This window comes from Cimex lectularius, unplaced genomic scaffold (genome assembly GCF_000648675.2).
Source record: "Cimex lectularius strain Harlan isolate CLEC.00 unplaced genomic scaffold, Clec_2.1 scaffold70, whole genome shotgun sequence".
In the NCBI taxonomy this organism is placed as follows: Eukaryota; Metazoa; Arthropoda; class Insecta; order Hemiptera; family Cimicidae; genus Cimex; species Cimex lectularius.
This window is the reverse complement of record NW_019392651.1, coordinates 487556-513934: the sequence shown is the minus strand read 5'-3', so window position 1 is coordinate 513934 and position 26379 is coordinate 487556. Positions and strand designations below refer to the sequence as shown.

Sequence of the window (26379 nt, the reverse complement as noted above, 5' to 3'; positions counted from 1 at the left end):
AGAACGTAGGTCTAACATCCAACTCGGTTGATAGTACTGTCTCTGTCAAATTATCCTCCATTCCTCCATAACATAGAATGTCAAGACTGTCAAGTTACCCCTAAACTCGACATCCGATTGAGTCTTTGTACCATAATTTATATAATTATATACTGTATATTTTATTACTTTTTTAAATTTACATTACTCTTTGTTATAATATTTAAAATACTTGAAACTAGCTAAAAGTAATTTTTAAACTATAAATATGTTTTTACCGCCGTATTAATCGAAAGCAATGATTTACGACCGAATATCTAACAAAAGTAATAAATAAACTGTATAAACATTTGCTTTTTTTTAATTTTATTGCAGTTTTGGGCCAATAACGTTCATAAAAAGGATAATAAATCTCAAAATGTCTTAAATTTCTTTCAGCCAACAGTTTATCAGAACGAATTCCTAATCATTGGTTATTAATGTTATTATTTAATTGGCAACACAATATATATTATTTTTGAATAAATCCGCTTATTTCCTGAATGGTTTTCTTTTCTGCCCTTAGTATATATCTTCTACCGTTACTTTTTGTTTAGTAATATTTTAAGGGTTTATTCGTCAGATGGTTTTACTTTCCTAGTAGCCAATGACAGGCACATTTTTTCGACCAAATAGGATCAACTTGAAAAATATTAGTAGCACCATGGTAAACGCGTTGGAAAATGTGCTTCTATGGAAATGTCATGATAGTAGATGTCGATAGTTGGAGCCGGGATAGAAGCAAAAAAGCGAGTAAAGGGATAAAAGAGATGTGCCAAGGCTTTGCTTACCGGGTGTATTATGCATGCTCACGTGCACAGATGTATTACAACTCTTGCTCTGACTTCCCATAAATAAAATCTTTCATCCTCTTAAAAGAGTGCTTCTCATTATTGTCTTTCCGGCCCGGGCTTAAAAAGATGTCTTAACCGAGCTTTATGGTTTCATTGTATTAGAAATCCGCTTAGGCGCAACATTTAACCCACCTAGCGTCAGTTTTTTTGAGAATATTCTCTTATATGGTTATGCTTCCTGGAAAGCTAACAGAAAAATGTGTAAATTAATCTGATAAATGGTTTTCAGTTAGATCCGCGTTATGTAAATACTCCTGGCACGTTCGCCTCTTCGCGGGCCTAGACAAATATTTTAATCAAACATTAGCTGCCTGGAAAACTGATGTTTTTAAAAAGACCTATGCGTTTTGGTAAAAATGTTCGTACTTCAACCAAATGGAACTGTATAAAACAGGAAACAAAACTAGAGTGTCACTGGCCGCAACGTTTAAAGCCGGGAACACACACGATCAACGCTATGCGACGCTACCCGACGCCTTGCCACGTTTTGCGGGTGTGCACATCTATGCGAAGTCAAGCGCACGCCACGTACAGTCACACACCGTGTATCACAAATCATATCACAATCGCAACGCCTCCTTTGTTCTTAATGCATTATTTTGAGGAAAACCATGAAATAAATTGTTAGTTAAATTGTATGAGCACAAACATGTAATAAATTGTTAGTTAAATTTAATTGTTTTCAATAAAGTTATTCCGGTGTTTTGATCAATTTTCTACCTAACCATTATTATTAAATAATTTGTATAAAAACTCATGAGTTTTTGACCTCGTTTAATTTGGTTTATATTAAAATAAGAATGTTGTAATTAATATAACGACAAAATTACATATACATAGTTTGAAATAAACTACAAAAAAGATTAGTGTCCTGTTCTGACGCTACTCGACGAAAATGGTGTAATTGTGTGAGAAAAACCATGAAATAAATTGTTAGTTAAATTTTATGAACAATACCGTGTAATAAATTGTTAGTTAAATTCATTATATCAAAAAATGGTATTCCGGTGTTTTGATCAATTTTCTACCAAACCATTAAAATAAATTTTTTTAAATAAAAACTAATGAATTTTTGATCTCGGTTAATTTAGTTTATATTAAAATAAGTTTGTATTAATATAACGACAATAATATATGTAGTTTCAATAAAAATATGAGTGTCCGGTTCTTTTGTCTTCGACTGTACTCGATGCGACCCGACGAAAATTTGGACACTGGGGATCGCAGAGCTAGAGTAGGGTAGGGTAGCATAGCATAGCATCGGGCAGATGTGCACGGGGGTAATACAATGGGAAAAATGGAATTTGAATTTGCATCGGTAGCGTCGCATAGCGTTGCATCGGGCAAGTGTGTTCCCGGCTTAAGGCGTTGACATGGTGATCATTTTCAAAAACACCGGCACCCCGGGGTTCAGGTCACCTTATAGTTGAAAATTCAATTTATGCCAGGTTACATACGCCTTTAGCAAACATTGTGTTTTCACTTATCTTTGTTATAACATACGTAAAAAAAGTCCAATACTCCTGTAATTTATATTCCTATAAAAAATAAGTTTTTAATTATTTATGTAATGAAACATATTTTTCTTCCAGACTATCGAGGATTGAAATATTCTAATTCTAATCAAATTGTAAAAGCATACTCGCGTATCAAGAGCACTGTTTTCTATAGGTAACCCGGAGGTTCTGACTCGTAGGAGGGTCATACTAACCACAATTAAGGATAGACCTTGCAAGGTTGACCAAAGCCCACATATGTGTCCGGCATGTAAGGAAAGTTTGTCTGGTGTGTCCCACCTGATTGAGCGGTGCAATTTCTTGGCTCCGTATAGAGGGCGTGTAAGAATGCCGCCCGATATAACAATTGGGGTGCTTGAACATGGCAACGAGTATCTAGGAGCCCTGTTTCGATTCTTAGAGGAGGCAGTAGACTAGCTTGTGTTAGGAGTGAATGTATTTATTGGCGAGATTGTGTGGTGTGAGAGGGCCGATAGCGAAATATTTAGTATCCCCATCGACCCTCAACTAGCTTAGTATAAAAGGTTTAAAGGTTGATAGATGAATATCAGTACTCCACCATCCTAACTGAGTGAATGATATGTAAATAGATCTAGGAACTGCATGCGTTGGGCACTAAATTGACCTAGCTGTAGATAGCACCCTCAGTAGCTGGACGGATCAGACTGCCACACCTGAGGTGGGTAATTCTCGAGATTTTATATATATCGTACATGTGCACACCAAATGTGTTTATTCGTAAAAAAATCCTCTTTATTTAATTGAACTCATTCCTTTTTTTGAGGTAGAACGTAATAAAGTCTTATTTTCTCATTTCCCTGCGGCTTTATTATTATGAAAGGAAAGAGAGTTAATCAAGAACAACAGCTGGAATATGATATATGATGATAGCATATATCCAGATGGTGTACCAAGTTTAAACAATAAACTACTATTTCAAGAATATAAAAAGACATAGATGTTTAAAAAAGTAAGATATTTTAATTGAAAGTAGTCTCAGTGTATTAACTCGAAAGATCGAAAACGATTTCCCATTTGCAACAGACGTCAGTGGCAGTGCTTTCCCATTTCTTTGATTGTCGACGGTGGTTGAAATATGGATGGATGTACTGCTCGGTCAGAATGATTGAAGCAAGCCGAAAGATTAACCAATCCCGTAGTCAGACTTCGCTCATAGATCATTTGGGCATTGGGTAGATATCCTGAGATTACAGACGCCTTCTGAAAACAAAAAATTTATTCCGTAATCAAGTGTTATTAATAAATGGAATGGAGATGTGATTTGGCAAAAATTATGAAACTCGATTTATTTGTTTACCTTCATATTCATTCCTCGAGTTTGAATAATTATATATAACTGTATTACTGTGGTTAAATGTTAATATTTTCCATCGATTAAAAAATAATTACAAAAAAACAATATGAAGGCGAATAATAAAATAATAAATCAATAGTAGCCAAACTCATTTCAAAACACAAAAGAAGACTTTCAACATTTGAATGAAAAATTTTTAATTGTTCAGACAAATAAAAATGGCATTCACTATGTTCACAAAATTCGGCAGAAACTGGTACATTGCCGGAGGCCATCGTAACCCTTGATTCACCCTACACTGCAGCAAAGGTTCACAGGTTTAGGTAGTGCCTTACTGCATGAGCGAGCAGGACTGTTTATGATGTAGAATCGATTCTGCCATGCCCTGCCAGAATTTGCGTCGGCTTATACTCAATTTTTAGATGAAGCAAGCAAAAGACTCTCCCTTTTTCAAATGTTTTGCAGGTGAACAACATGTGGTCCCAAGTCTGGCATGTCGCCACATCACACGGGTATTCTGAACCTTCTATAATGTTAAATCGATAAAGATACCCTCTATTCCTTCCATGGCCAGAGAGAGCTTGGGTTATTTCATGTTAGGTCGACACTCTCCTTAACCTGGAGGACATGGTGGAAAAGAGCGCCTTTGCGTGCTGTTCCATAGCAGGCGCAGACCGACGTTGCTCCTATCTCTCCAAAACATCCTTGGTCACCAGGGCTTCTACGTAGGTCCTCGCGGCCATTCTGAAGGATTCTGGCAATATGAGTCTTTGGACGCTTTGGTCAGGTTATCGGCTCTCTCATGGCCCTCTTCGCCCACTTGGGCCTTTACTTTGCCGAATACCGCGTTTATTCTAACATTCTGTGTCCGGATGAGTAAACGCCGAATGCGCTCAACTAGGGCATGTGGTTTCTTTGGTCCGCAATCGAGTCCAATGCCACATGCAAATCTGTCCTCACAATTGTTGGACAAAAGAAACATTGTGCTAACCACTCCATTGCCTTCAAGATGGCCAGTATCCCCGCCTGATTATTGGAGCAGTCTGTATTTTCCTTCCTGGATTAGTCGTCCATATAGGTAAACGATGAAAGTACTCCAAACTTGATCATTTCTCTTCCAGCTCAGTGTAAATTTGCAACTTATAGTCCGATCTCTCCTGATTATTAGGTGGTTTTATCGCAGGAACTAAATCAGGATGCAGCCAGCACAATTTTCTCGTCAATCTCTTTGACAATTTTATAATTTTTGAACATTTGTGCCATCTTTAAATCAATCGGGTGGATACCGGCTATTGTATGAAATTGTAAGTTATCCTTCGATAATTCTCAATAAGAACTGTCTTTGAGCTTTGAGGATATCTTTCTTATTAGAGTTTCCTTTAAGCCTTCATACCAAATTGGGAGAGCGCAAGTGAGTAAGGGAACGAAAGCACCGTCGTGTAACAACACCCGCAAGGCTCCTGGCGAAATTCCCCTGAGGACTCTGGTTGATTTGACAATTGATTTATCAGTTGCATGCTTTTATCACAAATGTTTCCGAGGTGTGCATTCCAGGACCCCCTTTGTGTTTAATGAAACCTCAAGGAACTTAATTTGTTGCACCTGAGGCAGTCACTATTTAAATATATAGAAACACTTGTTACATTGCAAACAAAATTGATAAACTATTTTAATCTAAAGAAACAAAACATAATATGTTAATTATATAACAAATTTGAAATTATTAGATTATTATTATTTGTAGATTACGACAAAGTGGAATAAAATTGCAACCCACTCACTGATCGAATCATTGGTAATGACATATCAGTAAAAAAAATCGAATAATCTATAACTAAGGTAATTTGGGGGGGGGGGAATTCTGTCAAAACATTCTATAGACGGGTTTTCAAATAGCGTAAATAGCTTTTTTTTTTTTCATAAAACTGAAAAATTTCCTCAAGAAAACATGTTGAAATCCAGAATTCATGACTCCTATTTTTTACGGAGATGCTACGCTCTGTAAATATTGGAAATAATTTGTACCAGATATATAATACTTGTTTAAAAATTAGCATGATCACTTGGGATGCATAAAATTACGCAAATATTAATATATGCGCCGACACTCGGCCCTTGAGGCTATGACTCTCTGCATGTTGTCTCTCTCTCATTTTTTTTTACTCACACATTCAGTCACTTTCCAACTCCTTGCAAGTTTTCGCAGTTGTTCTATACTTTGGTTTAAGTTCATCCAATTTGTACCAGTTACTATTTCTATAAATTTCAGGAATCGTATATAGTTTAAAAATAGTGTGTGACCTGTCGTGAAGGTTTAAATGGCGAAATTCTTTCTTTCACAAACTTTTCAGAATAATTCGTTATATCTGATGTATTTTTAAGAGATCTCACTGTTTCTTACCTAACGGTAGATATGGAATTGAAAAAACAAACATCAGTACGTATACATGGACGTATTGTTTTTCCAGTTTTGGGAAAGTAAACCTTTTCTGTACAGTAAATAATGTTAAAGACTCGGTCTGTTTTTATCCTCAATTTAAACGATTCAGTTTTAATAAATAAAAAAATATTAAAATGCAATAAAAACATAAAACAATTGAAACTGTTGTTCTTAACTTATAATCTTGTTGAAATCGTAGTATTAAATAATCTTTTCTTATAAATTTGTTATTTCTACCACTTCTAACTTCAATTTCCGTAGAAAAATTAGAAAATTTTGTTTGTTTTCATTAACGATTAAATGCCTAATTGTAATTAATTAAATTTAAGGAGCAGATGGCATAAAAGTGATTACAGAATTGTTTTATTTTTATTTGATTACAAAATTTAAAATACCGACCTCCAACTTATAATAAATCAAAATTCATAATGGTTCAACGATATGGAAAAAACAAATAGATGCTTGTTTTATTACGAACATCAAGTCTATTCTGATAGTAATTTCAGTGCACTTCAATTTCCTAGAAAAACGGTATAATCTCATTTGGTTAACAAATTTAAAAATTCAATTATTCAAACAAAAACATGATGCAAACCTAACTACTTTTGGAAAACTTTTTAATGTAACTTGTTAATGCATATAAGGAGTACAGAAAAAAAATTGAGCGCTCAGTTTAAAGGTTTTATAAAAAAGTAAATTGGTTTGCTTCTTGAAGACGTATATTATGTAGAACTTAATAAAACGTCTTAAACGTATTTTTATCCATACAAAAACTTGTTGAAGGCACTTGCTGTATATTATTTTATTTATTTACAAATAGTCGATTGATCTATGAAAGAAAAGTAAGAACATTTATACAAAGAGAAACTATTAACTTAAAAAAATTAACCAAAACTGATAATTCTGAAATTATATTTGACGTTATTATTAAAAAAAATGTGTGGTGATTAGTGACCGTTAATCGATATTTATTTAGAAATCGTGAGATGCGGTCTGGTGTGATGTAGGTTTCAGAAAAACATTTTCTTTATCGTGCCAACGTTTCGATCTTTATTGAGATCATCTTCAGAGCTCAAAGTGTTTGTCTTCTGTGTAACTGTGCCATTCTTGCGTGTCGTGTGGCACTCTCGACACGACACGCAAGAATGGCACAGTTACACAGAAGACAAACACTTTGAGCCCTGAAGATGATCTCAATAAAGGTCGAAAAGTTTGCACGATAAAGAAAATGTTTTTCTGAAACCTACATCACACCAGACCGCATCTCACGATTTCTAAATAAATAAAAAAAATTATGTTGATAGCAGCGAATACTTGCCACTACCATGAATTTGGGCAAGTGTTGTTTTCAAAGAAATATTTTGTGATTTATAGATTTTGTGAGTGTTCAATGCATATCTGTGGATTCTTGAGAATGGAGAGTCGTATAGACAGTCAGTATGCATAAAGCAATAGCTCAATATTTCTGATCACGATAGGGGATGATAGATGTAGATTGTAGATGTAGTAATCCGGGTGTGTATTACAATCCGCCCTTCAAGAGCTTGCTTCTCCCGTTCTGTGCTTACAGCACACTGGTGAATCCTAGATCATCAAAGAACTGGATGAATAGGCAGTGGTTGGATCTCTTCTACGGCTACATTGTCTGAACTTAATTTAAAGTTTAAACGTGTTTACACTTTATTTGAACCTTCACCAACCACAACAAGGATGCAAGCTATATTCAGTATCTGAATTATACTGAAATGCAATGTGATAAGTTTTACCTATTGATTTAATCGATTCATTCGCATGCGTTTTGTCAAACTTCATTTTGATCACAACAAGGCAAAGATTGTCTTAATTCTCTAATCCTTACTCGACTTGCTTCGTGATGTGATGATTCAGTAGTAGCACGTAAGTGTGACATATGAAATCTATTTTGTTACTTTATTGTCCTGTTACTTTTTCTACTGTATTTTGTCTTTCGTCGCGTATTCTCTCGGCAATATTTGTGCGACGGGCAATATTTTGTCGTTTTCGTGGGATTTTAAAATCAACAATGTACAATTCCAAAAGCAACTCTACAATAGCTTGGGTAGAAAATCAGAACATAAGATAAAGGTAAACATAATTCATAATACAGCAAAATCATCTCAATTACAAAACAATAAAAAACTGAACATTACGGAACTTCGTAACTTCACATTTTATAAAATTCAGAATTTTAATAAATCCAATTGGCAAACCAACAGCACTATATAACATTTAGTTTAAATTGACGTAGTAAAACAATGATTATTAATATTTTGCATAATTTATAATTGTTACGTACGTACCGTAAAACAAAATCGGTTTTTGTAGACTTTAACGTTGTACACTAAATGAACATTCACTTGGAACACTTTTCTCAATTCTGATCGTTTGGGTAAATAGAACAGTCAGGCTACTTACCTACAGTTCGTTTTCCTACCTACACCACTGGTGCCTATGGTAAAGATACAACGGTGAAGTTTATATCTTCCTATCTTTACATCAGCGAAACCAATTCTGTAGTTTTGCAACTATAACCGATTCAATAATTTTTGAGACAATAGAGTGTTAACGTAGTTTTTGCGTCTATTGACTGTTAGTGCCTCAAAATCTTAAAAACGCGGGAAACGAGTATCGTAGCGAGAGCCGAAGGCCCGCCTAGACAGATGACAGATATGAAAACGGACGCCACAAATTCCTGAAATCTCTTTTTTTTTTGTAAATGCTGACGATATATATATATATATATATATATATACACACATATATAGATAGATAGATAGATGTAGTGTACTACAGCATATAGTGTATACTGCTGTTTTTAAAAAAAGCCACAAATGTGGATAATTAATCAAATCGTTCATCCCTGGCGAAATGCCCGTTACCGGCGAATTGGAACGAGGAAGGCCAACTGGGACTGGGTGCAGTTATTGTTGTTTGTATTCATTGGCCGACGAGGGAAAACGTTGATACATGGATCTACTTAAATCTGAGATATTGCCGCCTTGTATTCCAAGACGGATGGCTATCTTCAAAAAGACAGACTGGCAGTGGTTTATCATTGATATTAATAATGATTAATTATGACTAACCATAATAAAAATGAAACGGCTCTTATGTTCTACGTCTACTTTTAACTTTCTTTTCTCTTTAACTGTCTTTTTGATTATGAGTCACCTTTGGTCATACGAAATGTGTTATTTGAGTATTGTCCTGAGTAATCGATTTCCAATTTGGTTTTCAAGGGAATTAATTATATATCTTGTTAATAGGAAAATTAAAGCCCTTAAACGAGTTAAGAAATCGTTCACACTCTGAATTCTCTAAAACGTTGCCATACTCAGAGCATTTGTTAAGGACGGTGTCAGATCTTTGTGGTCTTTCATTGACAAGAAGATATACACTAAAGGATACCCCTTATCTATGAAGTTTGGTGATAAAATAATAACGGACGACTCTCAGGCCTCTGAAAAGTTTTGTGATATTTTTAAAAAGTATTTAAACCGTCCTCAAATTCATTGAGCTCTAGCTGGGTCTTTCCAACCCTTATTAACTGACAATTAATTAAGGTTTTTAGTTGAGATAAAAAGTCAGTGTCACGAGCGGGATTCGAACCCACGATCTTCGGTTAGATACACCAACGCTCTACCACTTGAGCTATCGATCGTCCGTTATTATTTTATCACCTCGATCCACTCGGACACTAACTTCCCGGCTCAACCCCACCTTTTGAATTTTCCCTCCTTTTTGCCATTTTTCAAATGTCCTGTAATCTATTTGATTCTCAGCGACAAATGAAATGGCCACGGAGAGCTTTCGTGAAGATATGCTTCAGTTCAATTATTAAATCCACTGCAGTTCGTGGTCCGATTGACATAGTGAAAAAGTCAGTGACTCGAGCGGGATTCGACCCCACTACCTTCGGCTAAATACGCCGCTACTCTAGCTTGCTCTACTAGAGCTATCGTGACTTCGATCTGCTCGGACACCAACTTCCCATCTCAAATGGCAAAATGGAGGGAAAATTCGAGAGGTGAGGTTGAGATGGGAAGTTGGTGCCCGAGTAGATCGAAGTCACGATAGCTCAAGTGGTAGAGCAGCGGCGTATCTAGCCGAAGATCGTGGGTTCGAATCCCGCTCGTGACACTGACTTTTCATCTCAACTAAAAACCTTAATTAATTGTCAGTTAATAAGGGTTGGAAGGACCCAGCTAGAGCTCAATGAATTTGAGGACGGTTTAAATACTTTTTAAAAATATCACAAAAATTTTCAGATGCCTGAGAGTCGTCCGTTATTATTTTATCACCAAACTTCATAGATAAGGGGTATCCTTTAGTGTATATCTTCTTGTCCAACCAATATCTTTCATAAATATTAATTAATTGAAAAAAGTTATGATTTATAAAACAACGAAATAAATAAGTATAACAAAAATTTGAAAACTGTCATTCAACCATTGTTAAAATCAGGCGATGATTTCAGTTTGTTTGAAGTATTCTAGTCGCTTACTTGTGAAATCTCCATGTTTATTTGAAACAATATTTAACTGTGACTGTAAATTTAGTGAGAATTGAAAATAACAAACCCTGTATAAACTTTTGATTAAATCTAATCGAACTGCATGCTAATGTCCAACCTACTTGGTTCGCTGAAGAAGACATCCATCGTTTTTACAGTATAATATTGTGAAGGCTTGTTTAAAAATTACGTTAGAATCCCCAGACATATTGGTTTTTGTTAATATTTCCTTGTAAATTGTAAATATATATTTTATATAAGTCCCAGAATGATGTTACTGTGTTTTTTGTCTCTTATATGAGAGATTTGCACAAATCGTCTGTAGACTTAGATCCGTAAAGAAACACATATTGTTTTGTTATCGTGACAGGATAAAACCTTTTTTCACATTTACAGGATCTTTGCTAAAGACGAATCTTATATAATATGACATTCATACAGAAAAAATCAAACCTTTAAACATTAAACTTATTTCGAGAATCGTTTCGAGTTAAATATATGTATAAAGCACAACATGCAGATTTAGCAGAACTTAAATCAAGTTAAATATTTACAATTGCGTTTACAGTATGCGTTGGGTTTGATAAAATTCAATATAGTTTTCCCCCGTTTCTAAATTCGCATATTTCTTTGGGTGTTTCAGATTGCAATCCGAAGAACAATGAACTGCGTGTCTTGTTGGCGAGACAGCACGTCCCAGCATAAATGCAACCGTTTTTGCCGTGTCATTGAAATAATACTAAACTGCGTTGCCATGAAGCACAATGCATTCCGGTCGACAACTGTTTTTCCATAATAATTTAATTGATTTGGCCAAGTAGAGAAGATAATGAAATCAAAACTGTATTGCCATTCCCAAGCCCTTAAAATCCAAGAAATAGCACGTGAATTGAGCCTTTAGAAATTACTGGAGTTTTATTAGAAATTCCCACAAATTATACTGTTAGGAACGTACTTTTTGTTTGCCTCATAAACAACACATAACTCGTACTTATACGGATTCCGTTTTCGTATGTTGTTTCTGACGATTATTTTTTAAAATCTGTTTACGAGGATTCGCAATAGCAATCAACACTCGGAGTAGGGGTGTTTTTGAAAAAGCCCATTTTTGGGGGTTGTGGGGTATGTCGAACCTTGCTTTCGAACCGGGGATTACATTGATGAGTGCCATGTAAACGCCTAAACCGTTTTTTTTTTCGCTCTTTATAGGTGATGAACGTTTAATGAGTGTGACTTCTTTACGTAACGAGGCGAGTCAAAGTTCACATCTAAATTTTTCTATTAGAACAATTCTTAACCTTCTTTCTATGAACCCGAATTCAGTAAATCAACAAATCACAGAAGAATTAAATATTTTGATGCCATCAAAATCGCTTGTATTATACTGATAACAGGGCTGATGGGAAAACTGGATGTGGGTTTCATAACCCTATGAGAAAGTTAGGACGCAGGGTAAGAATGCCGGACTAGACATGAGCTTCATGAGCTTGTGAGCTTCATGCAGAAAAGAAGTTCGATTTTATGCTTTCCTCCCATGAGATGGGACAGTACTGTTCTGGAGCCTTTCTTGACGTAAGCCAAGCTTTTGATCGAGTTTGGCACCCGGGGCTGCTGTTCATGCTCAAGGACATCCTTCCATCCACCTACTATCTCGTACTGCACAGTTACCTCACTGACCGATTCTTCCAAATCATCTAAGGCCATTCCCTGTCTGCATATTTTCCTATCCATGCTGGTGTTCCTCAGGGTAGCGTTCTGGCCTCTACACTATACCAGATTTCCACAGCTGACATGCCATCTCATCCCGAAACCTTCACATTCACATGACGATACGGCAATTCTCTCTAGCAACTCCGACCTTGTCATTTCCACTCGAAACCTCCAACAACACCTCATAGTACTAGAGTCTTCGTGTAAAAAGAAAAGGATAAAGTTTAACACAGACAAATCCACCCACATTACCTTCACTCTTCGTAAAAAGATCCCCCCTCCGTTTTCTTCAGCAGTATTCCCCTCCCAACTGCGGACAAGGTGCTGTACCTCGGATTGTACATCGACAAATGCCTGACGTGGAATCCTCACACACGACTGAAACGTCAGGAGGTTATGGCACGATATTTTGTTCTTGCACTTCTTGGCAAACGTTCTAATTTACCTCTCAAAAATAAAAGGCTGCTGTACAACACCATAGTTAAGCCGATTTGGACTTACGGACTGGAAGAGTGAAGTTCGGCCAAACATTCCAACATCCACCGTATTCAAACTGCCCAGTCTTTAATACTACGAAAAATACTAGATGCTCCATTTTATGTATCGAACCAAACTACTCATACAGATTTACATATCCCTTTCGTAAAAGATGAAATACGTTTCCGTTACCGTAAATTTCATAAAAACCTCCCGATTAGGAAGTCGGCCTTACACAAAATTGTCTTTTATATACCGACTTCCTTCCCCACCCCTTCAAAACCAAACATATATAAACATAAAACAGCAAAATCTCACTCGCACTCTCAGCACGACACGCAAGGATGGCACAATTACACAGAAGACAAACACTTTGAGTATGTAGAAATACTTTGTTTGAATATAAAATATATTTTGCATTGTATAAGTTCACTTTTCCACATCCTAAATGTATTTGTTAAATGTAAACATTGTTTGTAAATCCCAGGGCCTGAAGATGATCTCAATAAAAGATTGAAACGTTGGCACGATAAAGAAAATGTTTTTCTGAAACCACCCGACCGCATCTCACGATATCTGAATAACTGTGTATAAAAATGTGAAGAGATACAGTTGCTGAACGAATAAGTTCAAAGGGGCGTCGGTGGTCGCAACGGTTTAGGCGTTGACACGGCGCTTATCACTGTAAGGTAAAGGTCCCGGGTTCGAATCCAGCGGCCCTGCCATTCGAACTCGACATACTTACAAATGGGCTTTTTTCAAAAGCACCGGCACCCCGAGGGTTGATATAACCTCTGCTGTTACGAACCCTCGTAAAAAATAAAAAATTTTTAAATAAGTTCAAAAGAGCTAGTCCCGAACAAACTATCTTAACAAGTATTTCTTTTAAACGAACTATAGTTCTTAGTGAACTATAAGTGAATTATAGTTCTTAGTGAGCTGTACTTCTTTGTGAATGTTGGTTCTTAGTTAAATCTTAACGTATATCTAAAAGTTTTAGAGATTTAGTTTATGAAAGATATTTATTTAGAAATCGTGAGATGCGGTCTGGTGTGATGTAGGTTTCAGAAAAACATTTTCTTTATCGTGCCAACGTTTCGATCTTTATTGAGATCATCTTCAGAGCTCAAAGTGTTTGTCTTCTGTGTAATTGGGTCATTCTTGCGTGTCGTGTCGAGAGTGCCCTATGAAAGATGAAAAAGAACTATATCAACAGTTCTTTCTTTTTAAGGAACTAGGTCACATATGAGGAAGGAAATAATGTTGACATCACAAAGTTCCTCTTGGCAGCGAGATTATGTACGGGTAAATGACTTAGAAAGAGGTTTAAAGCCTACACACCATCCTCCAAATTTATTTGTTCGGCTGCCTTTCCCGTTATACAAAATTCCATAACTCCATAAGTATTCACACTAACTCACTTGTCCGACAAAATCCCGACTGGTCAACTCGCTGTCTGAAACGTCAGTGACAAAGATATATACTTAAAACTACTATGTTAGGTCGTCATTGTGCGATTTACCTTTTCCAGCATTCACCATTATAATTTTTGATATTATATATGTAATATGCATGGGTACGTGTCTTAATGTTTGTTGTATCTCTAGATGCAGGTACAAATTTCGTGTTAGCAAAAAGTTGATAATTTAAACCCTATTACGAAACAGGCTGAGACAAAGTCTATCGTGAAAATCTTAAATGTTGTTCTATTAGTAGTTCAGCCGAGTCGAAGGATTAATGCCTGAATAACAACTAGATAGAGAAATGAAAAATAGGATTAGCGTTTGTAGGAACTATTTTTATTATCTTAGGTGAAAATTTAACCGAATTACGCCGGTTTTTTAATTCCTTAATTCCTCGACGAAATCCCATTGTTATTTGGTTTTATCAATCAACCTGGTGCGGAAATTTCCCAACCGCGGTTCGTCGGTAAAATGAAATCCGATGGTGTAATTGACATTTCCGCCGGTCTTTCACAGGGATCTCCATGGCGGTATTTCATTTATACCTATCGTTTCGTCGAAGCTATAAGTCGGTGAGCCGTCGAAATAAAATCGCGCTATTCCCGGCTGTACCGTGAGGGGGGTGTGAATAGTGCTGGATCTGCCAACTGAGATAAAAATCCACGACAGCTATTTCCACTCACTCACACCATTCAGCTCGGCTCCCTCGCCCATATTCACGCCGATTGTGCTTCACCGTTAAATCCAAGTCGATATGAAACACGACTTTGATTTTATTAGCATAAATTTCCCTATAAACCGACATGTCACAATTTTTTTAAACGTTGTTTCTACTGATCCACTCTTTCGCCCTTCCTTCGAGTTGTCAATTTTTCGGGAGTCGTATTTTCCCTTAATCTATGTATAAAGCTTGTTTCAATTTGTTATTTATTCTAGGTTTTTTTTAATTTATTCGCTCATAAAACTACGAAAAATAGAACGTTTTAGTCTGATACTTGTGTGTTGTGTTAAAAGCACAAACGAATTTGACAAAACCAGTGAGAACTGGTGGATTAAAATCATCAATCATTAAGTTTTCCCGTTTTAGCGTTTAATTCATTTTGATGTTTTTACAATTTCGATGCGGCTTTTCGCCTTCACTGGGTGTCTTGTTCAAACGTGAAACAGATTAAACTAACCACATCATAGTGAGGCTAGTCGGATTAAACTGCGATATATTACCTTTTAGCCTTGTGATAAATATAGTAGAAATGTATCGCGATTCATCTGGTAGAACATTATCTATTAACGAAGTAACAAATTGCAAAATAGCGTTGTTACTTTTAAAGAGCGTTTCAGTTTCAGGTGGGGATTCTTTTTTAACGCGTTTCTCTTTTGAGGTAAAACCATACTCCGGATGTGCGATAAGGCTGTTTGCGGTGCGATACACAGAGAATTTTCGAGCAGGGGGGGCATCGGGAAATCTGCCCTTGAACGAGATAAGGGTGGAATGCGCCCTTAAGTGACCTTCCAACCCCAACCCCTTATGTCGTTAGTGCGTCACTGAGTCGTACGAGCAATACACCCTCCGCACACCTTATTTTTGGACAAAGCCTTCGGGCGCATCTTCAAATTATTTTGGTGTCTTTTTGGGAATAGGGACCCCTCATTATCTGTTGTAGAAGGACAACAAACTGATATCTACTTTTGTCTCGATAATTTGTAATATAAGTTTTATTTTCTATTCTTAAAGAGAAAACCGGGTGCGTAGGTGGCCGCAAAGGTTTAGGCGTTGACACGGCGCTCATCACTGTAAGGTAAAGGTCCCGGGTTCGAATCCCAGCGGCCCTGCAATCGAAAAAAGAGAAAACCATGCCTTTATTTATGTAGTAGCTCAAGTAGATACAAAGGAAAGAGCGATTTCCTTTCTTCAGTGTAAAGGGATTGTGCACAATGAAAGAGTTTATTCTGATGACCATCAAATGACTGTATCTAGGAGAAAAGATGGAGATGTAACGTGAAAGCCTGCAAACAAACGTTTGGATTAAGAAAAGGTACATTTTTGGAGAACATTTAGTAGTAATTTAATAAATTTATGATTTTGCTATACTGCTGGACAAAGGAATATACAACTACTAAATTTTGACAAGAGGAACTGGGATTAGCTACCGATATTATTACAAATTGGAAAAATATGTTTAGAGAGTTTGCGCAGATCATTTGTTAAAAAAATTCAGAAAGATAGGAGGGCCGGGTAAAACAGTTGAGATAGACGAATCAAGTTTTTCTCGTTGGTAGAATTTATCCTAATCAGTGGGTGTTCGGAGGTATATGTCGAGAAGATAATGAATGCTTCAAGTCAAACAGTATATCTGAAACACTAATGAAAACAATATCAGAATGTATTCACCCAGGTACAACCATTGTATCGGACATGTGGGCATCCTACACCGGCATTACAGACACCAGGAAAAAATTACAAACACTTTACTGTGAATCATTCAAAAAATTTCGTTGATCCCATCACACGTAGCCATACTCAACGAATCGACTCGTTTCGGGCACAAGCAAAACCAAGGAACAATAAAGAACATGGTACAGACGAAGTTTGATAGACTCATATTTGTGTGAATTTCTGTGGCGTCACAGAATTATCGGTAATGATTTGTTCAATCAATTAATAAACGATATTGTACATTTTTGGCCCCAGAATAAATATGTAAAAACAGTAAAACATGTTTTCTACAATAGAAAGATGACATAATGAGGGGGGCCCTATTTCCAAAAAGACCCTTATTTTGTGCAGGTAGGACTTGAATTAGTATAAAGCGCCAGTTGATTATTTATTCGAAACAGTAAACTTTTTGTTAATAGGAGTTAAATGATTTACTAGTGAAAGATAATTAAAAATGGACCACTAAGCCTAGGGCCATATGGTCACCCATATCAATCATATCAAATCATTTATTAAGCAAATTAATTTGACATATTCACTTTTCATGTTATTTCAACCTTTGACCATTTTCTATAAAGCTCCTAAATATCTCATGAAATGTTAAACCTACAGTAAATATTTTATTCTAATTATTAGATGTACGAAAAGAAAGTAGGCTTTTATGAAACCAGTTTTCTATATCGATTTGGTAATCGCTATATATGATTTGGATAAAACAAAGGTACAGACTAATTATAAGACAATACTTGGAGTTACTACGCACGGGACGATCACACGCGACTTTTTTTTTAAGGTGGCTCCAGACATGCGGTATTCGCCGAATGCCGATTGTCGCTGAATGTTTGCCACGTCTCAGAGAGATACTCGTCTTGGCATTCGCCAAATAGCGTGCCTACATATACACACATGCGGGGTTTGTATAACGTCCGAGTTGTTGCGGAAACAGCGAATACGTATTTGTTGTACGAAGTTCCGTGCGAGTCCTCAACTTACTACTAATCGTAGTGGCCAGCAGTGAAACTGTTTTTACTTCAGCTGCGGTTACTGTTTTGGACAGTGGCTTACAAATTGATTGAAGAAGAAAAGAGTAAGAAAAGGAGATGGTAGATGGTTTCACTAAGCCATCGACACCTGCCCCGCTTTTGACACTCTCCTGGATTTTTTTAAGGCAGATTCCAAAAGATTAGTTAATCCTTCTTTTTTTTAATCAGTCACAGAGTAGCGATGCTCCATCCTACTTTCGATGCGTTTCCACGCATCGCAAACCTCGTTTCGATTTTTATGATTCGAAGGAGGAACTATATAGGAGGAAATATCGAGGAACTCCAAAACTGTTGCGTTTGGCCAATCCAATCCTGACAAAAACAATGCTATGTTGTTATCGTGTAAATTAATACATCTATACTAGTTAGGAATCGTTTATTAATGAAAAATAAACAAGATTAAATAGAAGCCATTACATTTCGTGATCCGATTGACCAGTTAACTTTTTTCAATTAATTAATCTTTATGAAAGGTATTGTTTGAGATAAAAAGTCAGTATCATGAGCGGGATTCGAACCCACGACCTTCGGCTAGATACGCCGCTACTCTACCACTTGAGCTATCGTGACTTCGGACACTTCCCATCCCAACCTCACCTCTCGAATTTTCCTTCCTTTTTGCCATTTTTCAAATGTCATATAATCTATTTGATTCTTCGCGACAAATGAAATGGCCACGGAGTGCTTTCGTGAAGATGTACTTCAGTTTAATATAAAATCCATTACAGTTCGTGGTCTGATTGACCAATTAACTTTTTCAATTAATTAATCTTTATGAAAGGTGTTGGTTGAGATAAAAAGTCAGTGTCACGAACGGGATTCGAACCCACGACCTTCGAGGCGAACCTTTGCTCGGCATCGATGAATCCCACATGTATGGAGCCACTTTAGATCAACACAACTAACTGCACACAACGACGCTAGCGTTGTCCAATGGTCTACTCACTAGGCTCGAGTCGCCAACCTAAGCATACTATGCCTCTTCCAACACGCCCCTTTTATGCTGCATGACCGCATCCTTTTGCTACTAACCTTACCTTTCTTCTTGCTAAGGTTCCGTCTTCTCTGCATTTGTTTCTCAGTATTATGCGGCATCCAATAACTATTTCTCCATTTGACCTTACTTCGTCCGCTATAGCTCGGAACTAATCGTCAGCAGCAGTCCCCGTCAAAGCATGTTCTGCTGGAATCTCGCATGTTATACCACATTTAACATTACTGGCCGCATTGAATATTTTTCTGCGTCTTCCTCAATTTCCGGTTTTTCGGTGTTTAGGTTCTTGCTTCTGTTTGAGCGGTCCCTCCATTGCCTTCCTTTTCAGCCCCATCCTCTCGACCATTTTCCTCTTAGCGTCATTCTCTTCTACATCGTCTAACGTCGTTATGATATTTCCTCTCACAGCTCGTTTTCCTTTTCATTAGTACCTTCCAAAATTGATATGTATTTAGCTGTGTCTATACTTTTGATCTCTTCAACGAATTTTATATCGCGGCTTATTTCTACGTTATCATGAATGATCCATACCCTGTAACCTTTAGAATATTCTGAGTATTTTAAAAATATGCCTTCTTTTCTTCTAGGTTCTGATTTTCCTTTCCCTTGTATCCTATCTGCTCAATAGACTTTTGTTCAGAATACATATCTTCAGACTATTAAAGTTAGGTTTCTTTCCCGTTCACGCTTCGAAGATGTTTTTCCTGCTAATCGTTCTGAAAGGCAACGTTACGAAAATAATTCGCAGTATTTACTGTTTCTGCCCTGAAACTCTGAGGAAGCCCAGACTATCAATAGACATCGGGCCGTATCTAAAAGTGTCCTATTTTTCCTTACAAATGTGCCATTTTCTTTTGGGTTATGCGGTTCGGTTCAACGTCTAGTTATTCTAGCCTCTTCAGCGAGTCGTCGAAATTCTTACTTATGTACTCTGTTCCGTTTCTTTCTTTCTTGCCTTTTTGTTTTTGTAACAACATTACTTCGAGTTTAACTATTCAGAAATCGTGAGATGCGGTTTGGTGTGATGTAGGTTTCAGAAAAACATTTTCTTTATCGTACCAATATTTCGATCTTTATGGAGATCATCTTCAGGGCCTGGGATTTACAAACATTGTTTACATTTAACAAATACATTTAGGATGTGGAAAAAAGTGAATTTATACAATGAAAAATATATTTTTTATATTCAATCAAAGTATTTCCACTCACTCAAAGTGTTTGTCTTCTGTGTAATTGTACCATTTTTGCGTGCCTTGTTGAGGAAATGTTTTTCTGAAACCGACATCACACCAGACCGCATCTCATGATTTCTGAATTATTATCGATTAACGGTCACTAATCACCACACGTTACTTCGAGTGTTTTTTTGTACAACTTCACTTTTTGAATTTATAAACCTGACCTCGCATCATCTTGAATCGGCATCCGTATATTCAATAAAGTATTTTTATCTCCCATTGGATTCCACTGTCATGGGTCCGTTTGTAAATCTGCTTATTTCAGGACTTTTTCAATTTGTTATGCCTTTCTTTAGGTATTTAACTTTAACTATTTATTCAGCCTTCTTCACACGAATTGCAATTAATATGCAATAATATGCACAAAATATTGATAACAGTGGAAAAAGGAAGTAAATTATTTAGTTTTGGATTTTGCAGATTTGCTTTTTTCGGAGTTTTTCCAATGTTATTCGTTTCTTTTAGTATAAACTATTTACTCAGCCCATTCCAAACGAATAGATCATATAATACACATAAAATTAAGACTAGAAAATGGCAAAAAGGAGGGGCGTTTCATTGAGTTTTGGCTTTTGTGGTTCTCCTTATTAAAGGACTTTTTGAATTTTTTTGCCTATTTTATTGGTATTTGTTAAATGAACTGATTTTTTATGTCTTTTTGTTTCAGAGAGGAAACTCTTCGTTGGGATGCTCAGCAAGAAATACTCAGAAAATGATGTGCGGCAAATGTTCGACATGTATGGATCCATCGAGGAATGTACCGTCTTAAGAGACACTGCTGGCCAGAGTAAAGGTAAGCCCTTCAGGACCAATTTGACTGACGGGAACTCACATATTATTGTATATACACTTTCTAATATTTTTGTGTGATGCCCTGATATGAATACTCTAAACACTACTGTTTTCGACTGACATGAACCAGGCCCAATGGAAGTGGACAAAATAATAAATTTTTTTGGTACATGGACTTTCGTGGTGAGCCAAGCAAAACTGCTATATATATATATATATATTGATCATTTTCATCAACCATATTACTCTATAAAGGTTGGACTGAAAAACTAATTAATATATGTATTATAAATAATTAATTAATGATTGAACCGATAGAATGATGGATTTAATAAAAATTGTATGTGCACTAGGAAGGAATGTTCAAATTGTTAAAAAAAAAATGAAAGCTTAAAAAAATAGTATTACTACTAGTAAAATTGCCAAATCTGTTGCAAAATGGCTTAAATTTTAGGGAAACTTTGTTCCTCTATTCACCAAATTAACTCGGATCAAATAATAATCCTTGCAATACTGTGGTGACATTAAATAACAATTTAAAGGACCAAAATTTTCTTTAGCTACTATTAAAACGATATATTTTAAACTATTTTTTTTTAAACCACTACACTGTCACATCATTTGTGTCACTCAATAATGTGTCACTGACACAAACATTTAACACACAAACTAAAAAGAAAATTATAACTTAATTTTTTTCTGTGAACAGTAGTTAATAAAAAGAACTTGTTAACTGGTGGAATAATGATTTGAATAAATTCTTCTTCTGTACACTATGTCAAAACCAGAAGTATTGATGATTCTTAGTAAAATATAAAAACTAAATGACTTTTTTACGATCTTAAATTTTTATAATATAAATAAAGACGGAATATAGATAAAAGGAGGGAAAATTCAAAAGGTGGGGTTGAGATGGGAAGTTGGTGACCGAGTGGATCGAGGTCACGATAGCTCAAGTGGTAGAGCAGCAGGGTATCAAGCCGAAGATCGTGGTTCGAATCCCGCTCGTGCCATTGACTTTTTTATCTCAACTAAAAACCTTAATTAATTGTAATAAAGACTTCAGAGATTCATTATCAAATTCAAACCAAGATTCAGTGATTGTTATTTCTTGTTAATTTTAACTTGTAGTTTTGTTCTGGCTCACCTTTAACTATTTTATTTCTGAATGAGACTTGTCACAAAACAGCAAAACAGTTCTACCTTGTAACAATTTTTTTTTTAGTTTTTATTTACATCCATTTTGAGCACAGCTAACAGTATGTGTAGCTTACTTATTGGCTGTCGATACCCTATTCTAATTTGTCAGAGTAATATTGTGACTTCTGTTCGACAATTCTATGTTTCATGTTTATATTATATGTACCGTGTACTGTACCATATTCTTCATATTACAAACAACCCTTTATAATAGCTTTTTATTAATAATACACTTTTTTTTTAATTTTAGCAAATAAAAGACAAACCTAGTATCTTAAGTTTAAAAAAGCTTCCTGAGGTGCGGATGTATTAATTCCCCTTTAAATGCACAAAAGTGAGATCATGTATAAAAAGAGACTAATATGCTGAAAAGTATGTGTAATCAATCAAAAACTCTATTTTTCATGCATTTTTTAGTTTAAAAAATAAGTAATATATTGATAATGAAATAGAGTTTTTCTTTTTTTTCTTTTTTTTATATTAAACCGTTATGATCCTTAGAGGTTCCATTTGTGGCATCATTTTGTATAATGGCTTATGTATGTGTGTTTCCGGAACCCAGGGTGTGCATTTGTCACTTTTACTTCGAAGCAGTGTGCCATCAACGCCATTAAAGCAATGCATCACTCTAGAACTATGGAGGTAAACACTCACCCTTCCCACTTCTTTAATAGTTCTAGTCGTACACTATTTTCTTTTCAGGTATCTGGCACACTTTGTTTCATCCTTCATTTACCCACCTCCCCGACCAACACAAATAACATTTTTTTCTCTCTCCAAACGTAATATATGTTGCGTTATCGATGTCATGTGGATTTAGACAATATGTTTCTTAACAAAAAAGTGTGGCATGATACCTGTTTTCTTTTTTTTTTTATCTATCTTTCTTTTTCATTTTTTACTTAACACTTTTATTTCTACTTTATTAGCACATTACCCTTTTTTTCAAGATCTCTCCCTCTTTCTAATATATTTCTTCATTTCGATAAATTAATATTCATTATTTCTGTGTTGTAATACTCAGTGTTTTAATGTTTATACTGTTTATGTAGACATGGCTAAATACTGTTGTAGTTTATTGCATTTTTTCCTGAAGACCCAAAAGCCAAGATTGCATTGTGTCACGAGCTTAATGTATGTTTAATTGTGTTGCATGACTTACTATTTAACCAGGGAATTTTTTTTTTAAATATATCATTCATGGTTTGAGATGATTTCAATGTCTATTTTTCTATTTCATAACCAAACCAATTTTTTTTTAAATATATATATTTGTATCTCCATGGGCATAAATTTAGGTAGCAATGCACAACAGTATTTACACAACAGAAATAGTGAAATTCTCAATTCCTTTTTTTCCACATTTCTTAACGACACCATTTTATACAAGAAATCTCATTTGGTCATTGATCATCGCCAACAATCAGTTTTTAATAAAGAGATAAAATTTACATTTTACTTATTTCAATTTGAACTGCTTGTGAATTGTTTTGTATTTTTCTAAAATCATTTTGAATTCATAAATTTAAATTTTCATTTTAAATAATTTTCCTATAATTTATAACTGTTTTAATATTATAAACGGAACTATTAATCAATTAATTAAAGTTTTTAGTTGAAATAAAAAAGTCAGTGTTGCAAGCGGGATTTGAACCTACGACCTTCAGCTTGACCTAGCTCAAGTGGTAGAGTAGCGGCGTAGCCGAAGTTCGTGGATTCGAATCCCACTCGTGACACTGACTTCTCAACTAAAAACCCTAATTAATTTAATGATATTAATTGGTCAAGCGGACCATGAAAACTAGTGAATTTAATGGGTACTATTAATTTGATAATACCATAGCCTGGATTTTGCCAATATTTGTATGATAAAATGAATGCCCAAATAAAATTAAAACTTGCTTACAGTCCATGGTTAGACAACTCACAATAAAAAAAGAAAATATTAAGCAATATATGTATTTTAACAAGCACAGCAACACTTCTTGATCAAAAGTGATTCGAACTTTATCATGAATTATAAAAAATAAAAAAATAAATAAAAAAACTATATCATGGTTGTTATTTATTTTACCTATTTGTAAAAGTTGATGGTTGATTTTTAAATTAATAAATTATCTATACCTTTTTTTCTATTCATTGCACTGGTTAAAATAATTAATGAAGTTTTTAATCTTGATTATTGTTTGGTACACAAAGTTTAAAGTTTAGTAGGATGTACATTTCAATAATGATGTACAAACCTATTTTGAAAATTATATACAACCCCATTATAATTATATTCATATATTAAATTATATGTATTAAATTATTATATTCATATATTATTATATTAAATTATTATATTCATACCAAATACTTATTATTATAGTCCATATTTACTGAGGAATTTAGTGTTACATCAATAAGAGCAAAAACATTATTTAAAACAGTGATAACAATTTTTAACATTTCAAAAAATAATATCTATTTTTGGCGGCTTAATGCTAGATGATCAAATGAGATAACTTGTTTCTTTTAATGGATAAAAAAACCAGGGTAATATACTATTTGTCATCTACTTGTTTTATATCCTGGTAGAAAGGAGGAGTCATGTCGATATCATTTTAGGGCTGTTCATTACCGTTGGTTGTTAAATTTGCGGACACCCAAAAAGAAAAGGACCAAAAAAGACTTCAGCAGATGCATGCAAACCTGTGGCATCTCGCTGGTGCCAGCATCTCACCTCAGTCGTACCTAACTGCTGTGAATCAGCAGGTACGTTCTGCAATTTTTAAACTGTGCAAAACACTTAATCTGTTTTGATAAATTGGTTTTACAGAATGACCCAAGCTCTTGTTTAGCACCGCTGCAAATATTGCAGCATCTTCAGTCGAACAACGTCCAACCTAATCTGAGCTCACAGTTGCTTCTCCACAACTCTCCAGGTAAATATCAAAAAATGAGACATATTATCAAAGCTTTACTTCTTCTTACAAGCCCAACTTAAACACACAGCAGTTATAATTATATAACAATTAAAATATGCAAAATATATGGACATTCAATTATATTATATGAATGAATAGCACACACCATTAATTCAGACGGTGACCTTTAAACAAACTCTTCATTATTATGTGCTATGACTTTAGAATAAGATGAAATTAAAAAAGAAAAAAATAGTTAAAAGTTGATGGTGTTAATCTGCGAGTGGATGAACACATACATTGAACCAATCAACATTAATCACTTTACTTCTATTCTTGCTGGTTTATGTTTCACTCATATGTGTTTCAGCTTCACACCATCTTCAAAAAAAAAAACAAAAAAAACGCAGATTTATTGTAAACATATTAAAATATAAAAATAAGTCAAACAAACGAAAATAAAGGCAAATCATTACACTATACATATTTTATGTCTTTTTTTTAATGTCTTATTTTAGCTTAAATTAATATCACCGTTACAAATAACAATTATCTTTACAGGCCTACAGAATCTTGCTGCCTTGAACGGCACAAACCCGAGCCTTGCTGACATCAATCCGGCCAACCTCCAAGGCTTAGCTGCTCTCCAAGGGTTGGCTAATATTTCAGTTGCCAATGGTTAGTAATTCTTTATATCCCAGTTTATTTCGAGCCAAAAATAATACAAAATCAGAACCCAGGTGTTGTACTGATTGGAAAGGTAAGGACTGAGTGAGTGTATATTTAGCCCTTGCCTGTCAAAAATTTGATGCCTGACGCCTTGTTAACACTGGATTGCTGCCAGAGTCAATTATTTCTCAATCATTAAAAGATTTACCATCACACATTAAAAAAATGTTATAGTAGTCTAGTTTCCAGTTAGTTTCTTATTTAATATGTGTTTATAAAAATAGAACCATCAACAAAAAGAACATTTAATGTACCCAAAAATGATAACAACAGAGCAAAATAAAAATTGTAACTTTAATGTTTTTAGGTCATCTTAGGGCTTGTTCCCAAACAAACCTAATAATTCTGCTGAAAAATATTTGACCAAAAAAATGGTGATGCGATCAGTATATAAAATTAAATTACAGCAATTTAATGCTAGAAAGTATTTACAATTAGCAATTTTTAATGCAAAAAGTTTTTGGATTTGGATTTATATAGATTCAAATCCACACATGTATGTACAGATATGCAAACATGTGCTGAGTTGAGACTATTCGCTTCTCCTAGTCCACCGACAATTCCATCTTTTGAGGTTTACAGTAAATTGCTGGTAGACTCAAGAATCACCATCCAAGGCAGTTCAAGGCCAGAACTCAGTCTTATCCATCACTTCTATTTACATACAGTTATTCAAGGGTGGTAAAGTAATTAATATTCCTTCATCAACCTTTAC

At 35.1% G+C, this 26379-nt stretch overlaps 1 protein-coding gene across 18 annotated transcripts in view; it reads left to right on the top strand.

The window, feature by feature from the left end:
- Positions 1-26379, top strand: part of LOC106667682 (CUGBP Elav-like family member 1) — a 661474-nt gene that overhangs the window by 614775 nt on the left and 20320 nt on the right. For all 18 annotated transcript variants that reach the window (XM_024230661.1, XM_024230662.1, XM_024230657.1 and 15 more), the window contains 5 exons: positions 20702-20827; positions 22589-22668; positions 24637-24783; positions 24848-24953; positions 25497-25613. In XM_024230661.1, the coding sequence (XP_024086429.1) occupies positions 20702-20827; positions 22589-22668; positions 24637-24783; positions 24848-24953; positions 25497-25613 (576 nt within the window). The remainder of the gene's footprint in view (positions 1-20701; positions 20828-22588; positions 22669-24636; positions 24784-24847; positions 24954-25496; positions 25614-26379) is intronic.